We start from the raw sequence: 11540 nt of genomic DNA, 5'->3' as shown, positions 1-11540 counted from the left end.
TAAAGACAGCCGTGAATCCAGGAGGACACCCAAGTCACAAGCCCTCTCCATGGGGGCCAGTGATTCACCCCAATAGTCAGTGATGGCACCAACTGACTATATAGGGACTCGGAAACCACAGCCACTCAGTCTTGGATGGGTTGAGCCTGAGCCTGTTTCTCCCCATCCAGATCCGCACAGCCTCCAGGCACCGGGACATCACTTCAAGGGCATTGTTGGGGTGGTCCGGGGTGGAGATGTACAGCTGAGTGTCATCAGCGTACTGGTGGTACTTCACCCCGAAACCACGGATGATCTCGCAATTTATATTAATTATATTATTACATCCAATTTATATTAATTTTGTCTTATTTTTAAAAAGTTCTTTGTTGTTCAGATCAGGCCTTAGAATGATAATATAGCATTTGGGAGAAAAAATACAAATTAATAACCCCCCACTAGAGGCTATAATGGAGAAGATCTCAACAGCAACCATATATTTCCCTTTTGTGCTCAGGTACGTTGGAATAAAGGACAACCAGACACTGCAGAAGACCAACATGCTGAAGGTGATAAACTTGGCTTCATTGAAAGTATCAGGCAACTTCCTAGCTAGGAAAGCTACCATGAAGCTGATAATGGCAAGGAAACCCATAAAGCCCAAGACACCATAAAACATGAAGACTGATCCTTCATTACATTCTAAGATTATTTCTTCTGACATGGAATTTTTGTCAACGTCTGGGAATGGAGGAGTGATTATCAGCCATAGAATACAAATATTACTTTGAATAAAGGAGCAGCAAAATACTATAGACATAGCTAGTTTTCTCCCCACCCATTTGGTCATCTTGGACCCTGGTTTGGTGGCCATAAAGGCCAGAACCACAATGGTGGTTTTGGCCAAAACACAAGAAATGGCGACTGAATAGATAATGCCAAAGGCAGTTTGACGAAGGAGACATGTCACGTTGTTAGGTTTCCCAAGAAATAATGCAGTACAAAGAAAAGACAACAGAAGAGAAACAAGGAGAACATATGTGATATTTTGGTTGTTGGCTTTGACAATGGCAGTGTCCTGATGCTTAATAAAGATCCAAAAGACTGCAACTGTGACCAAAGAAAAGAAAAGAGCAGAACTGGCTAAAACCATCCCTAAAGATTCTTCATACTTCAAGAATGTTATAACTTTGGGAAGGCACAAATCCTGCTTCTTATTAGGGTACTCATCATCTGGACATTGAAAACATTCATCCATGTCTAGAAAACAAAGTAGAAGATTAGAAATCAGTTAGTCCAAACATTGTTTTGAAAATAAGTAAGATGAAACATACAGTGTAATGCCTAGAATACAGCTTGCTAGTTCAAAACTGAAAAGTAACCAAATTTATTCAGTACTTCTTAACTATATTTCTAACTCTCTGTGATCAAAAATGGCTCACTGTTGTACAAAAGAAGATAGAGAGGATGTCAGATACGGGTTAATGTCAGGGTTCCAAGTAACACCCCCAACGAATAGAACTCCGAGGCCTGGATTTCCTCAAAGCTACAATTTATTGGAGATGTCATATTGGCACATCTGGGAAAACCCGAATCTGAAAGGTTCCAGGTTTTCCCCACTCAAGTGAAAGTACAATCCCTATCCAACACCCACATGTCCAACACATGGTCCAATCATCCACCGTCCAAACTGAAAACACTCCCCAGTCATCCAACTCCAGATGCCAGGACAATGCGTCCTTGACTCTCTGAGAAAGGAATGTTATTTTGATTATGTATCATCTATACTCTATGCAAGCCCCCCTCCCATTTTTCCACTGAAGAAGGTGTGGCAGGCCTGAAGGCCCAAACATAAAAGATGGCTTCCAGGTCTGACAGGAGATTGTATTTATAAGGAATTAAATTTCTTTTTCATCACAGCACTCCTTTTTTTCTACATTATGTATCAATTTTACCTTTTCCTTCGGTTCTTAATTTCCTTGGGTTTTCATAATTTTAGATTTGTCTAAAACATTGGTCAATGATTACTAATCCTAAACATTTTTCCTGGACCTACCTATATATCATTTGAAAAAAAAAGTTATCCTTTGAAGTTTCATGAACATTTCAGTGCACATCCTCTCTCAAAGTCAGATGTCCTTTAATTAAATATGTCTACAAAATATGTCCTTGGAGTTTAAAAGAAATAATTCAAACAAACAGAAATTGAGGAAATGGATATGCAAATGTGAAAGTTAAAAAGAGAGTGAAAGTAGACATTGATGTCCATCATGATTAGGGACACGGATCATTAAATCAAAATTAGATCAGTCATAAGTACAATTCTTACCTTGTTGGTTTGCAAACTTCCCTTCTGGACATTGAAGGCAATCATAGCAGCAAAATGGCTTCCCTTCTAACTTGCTCTTACTGTAGCCCAAAGGGCATTTGTTATTGCACTGTGAAAGTGGCTGGGTCTGTTCATAAATGAAATAAGAAAATGTTTTTGACAATATTGTACCTCAATATTTACCAAACATTTATTATTAGATTATATGTTGATTATTTTATAACTCAAGGTGGCATATATAGTGCTCCTACTTCCTATTTTTTTCAATAGCAGCACTATGAGGTGTTGTTGTTGTTGTTATTACTTGTGAAGTTGTGTCTGACCCATTGCGACCTCATGGACAATGTTCCTCCAGGCCTTCCTATCCTCTACCATCCCACAGAGTCCATTTAAGTTCACACCAACTGCTTCAGTGACTTCTCATTCAGCCACCTCATTCTCTGTCATCCCTTTTTTCTTTTGCCCTCAATCTTTCACAGCATTAGGCTCTTCTCCAGTGAGTCCTTCCTTCTCATTAGGTGGCCAAAGTATCTGATTTTCATCTTCAGATCTGGCCTTCTAAAAAGCAGTCAGGGTTGATCTCGTATCTAGATCCGTTCCAGTCGGGCTTCAGGCCCGGGTACAGCACGGAAACGGCATTGGTCGCATTGGTTGATGATCTCTGGAGGGCTTGGGACAGGGGCTGTTCCTCTGTCCTGGTCCTGTTAGACCTCTCAGCGGCTTTTGATACCATCGACCATGGTATCATGCTGCACCGGCTGGAAGGGTTGGGGGTGGGAGGCACCGTGTTATGGTGGTTCTCCTCCTTTCTCTCTGACCGGTCGCAGTCTGTGTTGACAGGGGGGCAGAGATCGACCCCGAGGCCCCTTATATGTGGGGTGCCGCAGGGATCGGTTCTCTCGCCCCTTCTGTTCAACATTTATGTAAAGCCGCTGGGCGAGATCATCCGTGGTTTCGGGGTGAAGTACCATCTGTACGCTGACGACACCCAGCTGTACATCTCCACCCCGGACCACCCCAACGATGCCCTTGAAGTGATGTCCCAGTGCCTGGAGGCCGTACGGATCTGGATGGGGAGAAACGGGCTCAGGCTCAACCCATCCAAGACCGAGTGGCTGTGGTTTCCGACGTCCCGATATAGTCAGCTGGCGCCATCGCTGGCTATTGGGGGCGAATCATTGGCCCCAGCGGAAAGGGCTCGTAACTTGGGCGTCCTCCTGGACTCACGGCTGTCTTTAGAAGAGCACTTGACGGCCCTGACCGGGAGGATTTTTCATCAGGTTCGCCTGATTCGCCAGTTGCGTCCCTTTCTAGATCGGGACTCGTTACGCACAGTCACTCATGCCCTCGTCACCTCTCGTCTGGACTATTGTAACGCTCTCTACATGGGGCTCCCCTTGAGGTGCACCCGGAGGCTCCAACTGGCGCAGAGTGCGGCCGCGCGGGTGGTTATGGGAGCAACATGGAGCTCCCATGTAACACCTCTCCTGCGCGAGCTGCACTGGCTCCCGGTGGTCTTCCGGGTGCGCTTCAAGGTTCTGGTTACCACCTTTAAAGCGCTCCATGGCTTAGGACCTGGTTACTTACGGGACCGCCTACTACCATTAACAGCCTCCCACCGACCAGTACGCTCCCACAGAGAGGGGCTCCTCCAGGTGCCGTCGGCCAAACAATGTCGGCTGTCGGCCCCTAGGGGGAGAGCCTTCTCTGTGGGGGCACCGACGATCTGGAATGAGCTCCACCCAGAGATACGGAGGATTCCGGATCTGCGCACCTTCCGCCGCGAGTTGAAGACGTTTTTATTTCATCAATCTGGCCTCACCTAAATCTTCTCCCTTTAAGTGTAAATTTTAAATTTTTAAATTCTTAATGTATTTTAAAAAATGGGTATCTTAAATTATGGGTACTAATTCAGCCAAATTTATTTAATTCATTTTATTTGATTTTAAATTTTGTATATCTATGTGTTTTATTTTATGGCTGTGCACCGCCCTGAGTCCTTCGGGAGTAGGGCGGTATAGAAATTCAATAAAATAAAATAAAATAAAATAAAATCTCCTCTAAGACTGACCGGTTTGATCACCTTGCAGTCCATGGGACTCGCAGGAGTCTTCTCCAGCACCATAGTTCAAAGGCGTCAATTCTTTTCCTATTTTATGGTCCAACTTTCACAGCTATACATTGCAACTGGGAAAACCATAGCCTTGACCATACGCACTTTTGTTGGCAGGGTAATGTCTCTGCTTTTTACTATGCTGTCTAGATTTGCCATAGCTTTCCTCCACAGGAGCAAGCATCTTTTAATTTCTTGGCTACAATCCCCATCTGCGGTGATCTTGGAGCTCCGGAAAATAAAATCTGTCATTACCTCCATTTCTTCCCCATCTATTTGCCAGGAATTGAGAGGGCTGGATGCCATGATCTTAGTTTTCTTAACACTGAGTTTCAAGCCAACTTTTGCACTCTCCTTCTTCACCTGCATCAAGAGGCTCTTTAGTTCTTCTTCACTTTCTGCCATTAAAGTGGTATCATCTGCATATCTGAGGTTGTTGATATTTCTCCCGGCAACCTTAATTCCAGCTTTTGATTCATCTAGCCCCGCCTTTCTCATGATGTGCTCTGCATATAAGTTAAATAGGCAGAACAACGGTATACAGCCTTGCCGGACTCCTTTCCCAATTTTGAACCAGTCAGTGGTTCCGTATCCAGTTCTCACTGTCTCACACCATGAGGTGGGTTGTGCTTAGATAGATTGACTGGTTCAAAGTCATTAAGATAACTTTCATGCATAAGGGAGGACTAGAATTCACTGTCACCCAGTTTCTAAGTCAGCACTTTAACTACTTCAGAAAATTGGACTTTTAAATTTTTAACATTATGTTTTCTAGTGTTATGGATGGTCTGCCTAATGTTTAGTGGTTTTCAAAAAAGGAGGAAGAAGATAGCCGATGATTTCATATTTGTAAAAAGGGAATTTTATTTTCTGTAATGGTTAAGATGAGAGGTTTCCCCAGTGGAATGATTATCTACTATCATTTGGAATTTGTTTAGACCTTACCTGGTTAAATATGCTTGGCCACACAATAGATTTCTCAGAAGAGGAGAACATTTCTTTCTGGGGATTCCTGGGGTCTAGCCTTCCAACTTTGACCCTCTGGAAAGATTGGTTTGGAAAAGTGATCCAGTTTATAATATTAAATCCAGTCTCTAACTCTCCATTTTGGTTGAAGGAAACTTCCCCCCCTGCACTATTGTTGAATGAGATCCTTCTCATAAGGTGGTTCAGCTGAATGGAAAAATAAGTGAAAAGAGAAATTCATGACAAGGAATTTATACAGTTGTACAAAATTCTGTTTGAAATATACAGAGAATGAACCTTTAAAATTCTTTGATATGACCAAAAGTTGAGAAAATACTAGTATTATTACTTAATACTGAATTATGTGATTATGGTTCTTTCATGTACAAAGGGAAACATTTAAAACTAAACAGAGAAATTAAAGGATACTAATTAGCATACTTATGAATCTAATTTATTAGATCAATTAAAAAACCCTGTTTTACACTGCACTTGAAAAACATTAAAACAATTAAATGGGAAAAAGAATTGTACAGAATCCCCCCCTTTCTAAATTTTGCATCTTGTATGAGTTCTCGGAGTCAGAATTAGCTTTATAGGCTAAAATGTATAAAGAATGGTTGCTGAAATTGGGTATGTCTAGTTTAATGAAAAGAAGGACTAGGGGTGACATGATAGCAGTGTTCCAATATCTGTGGGGGCTGCCACAAAGAAGAGGGAGTCAAGCTATTCTCCAAAGCACCTGAGGGTAGGACAAGAAGCAATGGGTGGAAATCAAGGAGAGAAGCAACTTAGAACTAAGGAGAAATTTCCTGATAGTTAGAACAATTAATCAGTGGAACAACTTGCCTCCAGAAGTTGTGAATGTTCCAACACTGGAAGTTTTTAAGATGTTGGATAACCATTTGTCTGTAGGGTGTCCTGCCTAAGCAGGGGGTTGGACTAGAAGAGCTCAAAGGTCCATTCCAACTCTATTTTAATTAGGAAGTTTAGGAAACTGTTTATTTATTTATTTATTTATTTTTCATATTTGTATACCGCCCTACTCCCGAAGGACTCAGGGCGGTGAACAGCCATAATAAATACAAATACATATAGAAGTTAAAAACTATTAAAAAACAGATTAAGTAATTTAGGCTCAAAGATTAAAACATCCAAATTTATCTAAAGAGGTCTAAAACCCGATTTAAAAGCCAGTTTAAAAGCCAATTAAAAAGGGAGAGTTAGGCCAGACCAGCTTGTTGGAATAGAAATGTTTTCAGGGCACGGCGGAATATGCGTAAGTCTTGGATGTTTCGTAACTCCGGGGGAAGCCCGTTCCAGATGGTAGGTGCCCCCACAGAAAAGGCTCTCCCCCTGGGGGCCGTCAGTCGACATTGTTTGGCCAACGGCATCCTGAGGAGTCCCTCTCTATGGGAGCAAACTGGTCGGTGAGAGGCTATTGGTGGCAGGAGGCGGTCTCGTAAGTACCCTGGTCCTGAGCCATGGAGCGCTCTAAAGATAGTAACCAAAACCTTGAAGCGCACCCGGAAGACCACCGGGAGCCAGTGCAGCTCACGCAGGAGGGGGGTTACATGAGAGCGCCACATTGCTCCCATCACCACCCGCGCAGCCGCATTCTGGACCAGTTGGAGCCTCCGGGTGGTTCTCAAGGGGAGTCCCATGTAGAGAGCATTACAATAATCCAGGCATGAGGTGACAAGGGCGTGAGTGACTGTGCGTAACGAGTCCCGATCCAGAAAGGGACGCAACTGGCGAATCAGGCGAACCTGATAAAAAGTCCTCCTGGCCACGGACGTCATATGCTCTTCTAAAGACAGCCGCGAGTCCAGGAGGATGCCCAAGTTGCGAACCCCATCTGTGGGGGCCAACGACTCGCCCCCAATAGTCAGAGATGGCGCCAACTGACTATATCCGGACAACGGAAACCACAGCCACTCGGTCTTGGATGGGTTGAGTCTGAGTTTGTTCCTCCCCATCCAGATCCGTACGGCCTCCAGGCACCGGGACATCACCTCGAGGGCATCATTGGGGTGGTCTGGGGTGGAGATGTACAGCTGGGTGTCATCAGTGTACTGATGGTACTTCACCCAGCCCGGATTATCTCACCCAGCGGCTTCACATAAATGTTGAATAGAAGGGGCGAGAGGACCGATCCTTGTGGCACCCCACATATAAGGGGCCTCGGGGTCGACCTCTGCCCCCGTCAACACAGACTGCGACCGGTCAGAGAGAAAGGAGGAGAACCACTGTAGAACAGTGCCCCCCACCCCCAACCCTTCCAACCGGTGCAGCATGATATCATGATCGATGGTATCAAAAGCCACTGAGAGGTCTAGTAGGACCAGGACAGAGGAGCAACCCCTGTCCTGAGCCCTCCAGAGATCATCAACCAATGCGACCAATGCTGTCTCTGTGCTGTACCCGGGCCTGAAGCCCAACTGTTGAGGATGAATTGTCTTTTTATTAAGAAGATTTATACCTAAAGGTGATGGATGGCTACATGATGTGGTAAGAATGATGGAGTTGAGTAAGAAGAGAAAACTTAAGTTCTTCCTTTCTTAAGTAGTAAGCTGCAGAGGAATAGCTATCCTACATGGAGAATTGAGTTGATTTCTTATAAAAGAATTTGAGGAAAAAATCCCATGAATTACTCCCATATTGTAGATCTTACAAAATGCTATTATGCTTAGGACATTTTGAGGGGAACCATGAATACATACTGTATTTTTCGGAGTATAAGATGCACCTTTTTCCCCAAAAAAAGAGGGTGAAAATCTGGGTGCATCTTATACTCCAAATGTAGCCCCACACAGCTTCACAAACGAAGATTTCAGAGGCTGAAAGGAGCCTCTGAAAGACGCTTCAGAGAAAAGGCTCTGAAAGACTTTTATTTAAAATAATATGGCAAGCAACTAAAGAAGAATCAGTAAAGGTTCTAACCAAACTATGTTAACAAATCTGGAGAATGACACAATAACCAACAGACTGGAAGAGATTAAATCTACATACCAATACCAAAGAAAGGAGATTGAACAGAGTACAGAGGTAGTCCTTCAGAATAAAAGCCTCTGAAAGAAGCTTCATAAAAAAAGCCTCTCAAAGAAGCTTCAGAACAAAAGCCTTTTTTTCTGAAGCTCTGTTTCGGAGGCTTTCAGAGGCAGAAAAAAATGTTTTTTTCTGAACCAGAGTTTCAGAAGTTTCAGAGGCAGAAAAAAAAGCAAGGCACAGAGCTCACAACCAACCAACCTGTTGCTAAAGTTCACCTCTGGGAACAGCTGATTGGTGGTATTCCAGGAGGCCGATCCACCCACCAATCTTTTTCCTTATTTTCCTCCCCAAAAGTAAGGTGCGTCTTATACACTGGTGCACCTTATACTCCGAAAAATATGGTAGTTGGTTTTTCTTTTTTTACCTTGTGTTGAAAAGCTAAAGAAGGTCTTTGGGCAAAGTTTTTAGGGGGGAAAATAGCACTATTTAGTGTGTAAACCTAAAATATGGCAACTATACAACATAATTCTACATATCTTTTAAAGCAAATCAAGTCACATTAAGTCTTTCCAAAATCTGCAAATTTAGTAATGTTATTACTAGCGTGAGTGGAAATGAGTTGTGTCTACAGTAAATTTTCTCTGCCGAAGTGCCAAATTCCATACATTTTAGTTAATCAGGCCATTACCTCCCATAGTTTTTGCTTCCTGGGGTTCAATTCAGTTACATGCTTCCCTGCTCTGTAATTCAGTACAGACGCAAAGAGATCACCCAAAGCATGTGCCACCACATAGACTGCATTGTAGACGTTGTAACTCTGACTGGTCATACGCATTTCAAATATAGATGTAGGAAGAGTCTCCAGTTTCTCTTGTCCAGTACAGGTGACCCTGTCTTCCTCAGGTGTCGTGGAGTTAGGAAACGAGCATTCAAATGCATTTTCCCAGAAGACCTTAATAAAGCTATCTTTTTTTGCCAAGGTGGGGTTTTTCGTCTGAAGAAATTCATGAAATCCCAAGACTTCCTCTGTGTGAATTGCAAAAGATAAAGCGCCATGCAGGAAGTCAATTTTTACAGCCTTTAACAAAGGAAGTGATGTGAATTCCATCTGGGCTGTTAAAACCCACACTCTACTTTTTCTCCATACTGGCATTTTTTCCAATTGGGATATAAATGGAAAAAATCTCAGAAGAATCATATCATCCATTTCACCATGAACTATCACTACATTTGCTGTGCTGGTCATCACCACTTTATATATTTCAACCGCCTCTCCTATCAATTCGTCAAAGCTGTTGAAATAAGTCATTGCGGGGAACTTTGCAGTAAATGCAAAGCATATCCCTCTCTGAGAAAATATAGGCACGACATCATGTATAAACTTTTCACCATTTTCATTATGTGTATATAGTGCCCCTATCCATGTCCACCTGAAATGCCGGAGTAATTGGAGAATTCCATTGTATTGGTAGTCCACATTTGGAAACATCCGTTGGATGAGACCCTGATGAGTTTCTGAAATTATCTCTGGAGCTGAACCGTAAATAAGCTTATCAAAGAAAGACAGAAATAAGGGAAAGGGAAAAAAATGTAATTTACAAATATTTGCTTATAGTGCCTGATTTTCCAGAATAATCTCCTAATCCCATTTCCAATTTATATATAGCTATGTTCTGGAAAAGGGATGCGGTGGCTCAGTACCTAAGACACTGACCTTGTCGATCAAAAAGTCTGCAGTTCAGCGGTTTGGATCCCTAGTACCACGTAATGAGGTGAGCTCCTGTTACTTGTCCGAGCTTCTGCCAACCTAGCAGTTCAAAAGCATGTAAAAAATGCAAGTAGAATAAAAAGGGTGCACCTTTGGTGGGAAGGTAACAGCGTTCCGTGTGCCTTTGGCGTTTAGTCATGCCAGCCACATGACCACGGAGACGTCTTCGGACAGCGCTGGCTCTTCGGCTTTGAAATGGAAATGGGCACCGCCCCCTAGAGTCGGGAACGACTAGCACATATGTGCGAGGAGAAGCTTTACCTTTATGTTCTGGAAGCATTAATGCAGAATTCTTCCATTCTAGTTTGAATGTTGTGAAATTCAACAAAAATAAGAGCTAGGGTATAATGTAAATAAAATGTATACTACTGAAATTATCCACCCTACCACAAGAAAATCTGTGTGAACAAGTATGATTCATTGGTACAATATTTCCTTCAATAGCTGAAGCTCTTGTTTCTTTTAATCTTTCATGAAAATACCCTGATATCTGGGATATCCTTCATGGCATCTTTCTAAAACAGTGTTACACATGGAGACAGTCAGGTACTGTACAGAGTCTGGCATAGAAAAAAATGCATCTGCTTTTCTATACATGTCTATTCATTGATGCATGCATGTCGAAAGTGACACACCACAAATTTTGGCTTCACACACCAATATTCACTAATGCAACTATTCTTGAAAGCATATTCTATTTTGATGAAATTTTCAGAAGCTGATGAGGTCATGTGTGAATGGGAGATGCCCTCACGTAAACTCTGTACTCTCCAATATGGCATGCTTTCACACTATTTTCCAAGGCTGCAGAGGCTTTGGAAGAGCATTCTCCAACATTATTTAGCATTCTCATACAACCCATATCAGCTTCAGATAGGCTGCAGGAGTCTATCAACAGAAAGAGAATATAACTTGAAGATAAATGGTACATAAGAGATCTTGAAGAGCACTGAGCCATGGAGGTAGTGATGGGTTGCCCCCAGTTCGGACCGGTTCTATAGAACCAGTAGTAAAACCAGTGGGAGGCTCCGCCCACGATCCCGACATCAGGGAGTTTCTGTGCATGTGCAGAAGCCCACAATAGAGAGAGAGTGAGAGTGAAGCGAGCGCACACACATGGCCCCATTGCAAACTGGTAGTAAAAATAGAACCCACCCCTGCATGGAGGTCATTGTGTTGTTCCCTAAGAAGCAGTAGAAGTAGTAGTGCTAGGACTGAAGTCAAGGCTCAGCCTTGACTAAAAAATTCAGTATTGAATATACTAGTTAGACACATAGACAAACAGACAGACAACAGTGTTATGACCCAAATCTATGGGTCAACATCTGCTGACATGGGTATATTCATTGATAAAAAGATTTGCCATCTGCTGACTTTCTATATGTCTGATAAAG

At 42.7% G+C, this 11540-nt stretch overlaps 1 protein-coding gene across 1 annotated transcript in view; it reads right to left on the bottom strand.

Moving 5' to 3' along the window:
- Window positions 1-331: 331 nt before the first annotated feature.
- LOC148113819 (vomeronasal type-2 receptor 26-like) overlaps window positions 332-11540 on the bottom strand; it is a 28312-nt gene continuing 17103 nt past the window's right edge. Inside the window, exons 4-7 of the mRNA XM_087893413.1 lie at window positions 9067-9927; window positions 5367-5594; window positions 2309-2435; window positions 332-1239 (exon numbers count right to left, since the gene is read on the bottom strand). Coding sequence (XP_087749539.1) covers window positions 332-1239; window positions 2309-2435; window positions 5367-5594; window positions 9067-9927 — 2124 coding nt within the window. The remainder of the gene's footprint in view (window positions 1240-2308; window positions 2436-5366; window positions 5595-9066; window positions 9928-11540) is intronic.

Source organism: Pantherophis guttatus, chromosome 4, assembly GCF_059756535.1.
Source record: "Pantherophis guttatus breed Tessera chromosome 4, ASM5975653v1, whole genome shotgun sequence".
In the NCBI taxonomy this organism is placed as follows: domain Eukaryota; kingdom Metazoa; phylum Chordata; class Lepidosauria; order Squamata; family Colubridae; genus Pantherophis; species Pantherophis guttatus.
The sequence above is the reverse complement of the archived record's forward strand: the minus strand, read 5'-3'. Positions and strand labels throughout refer to the sequence as shown.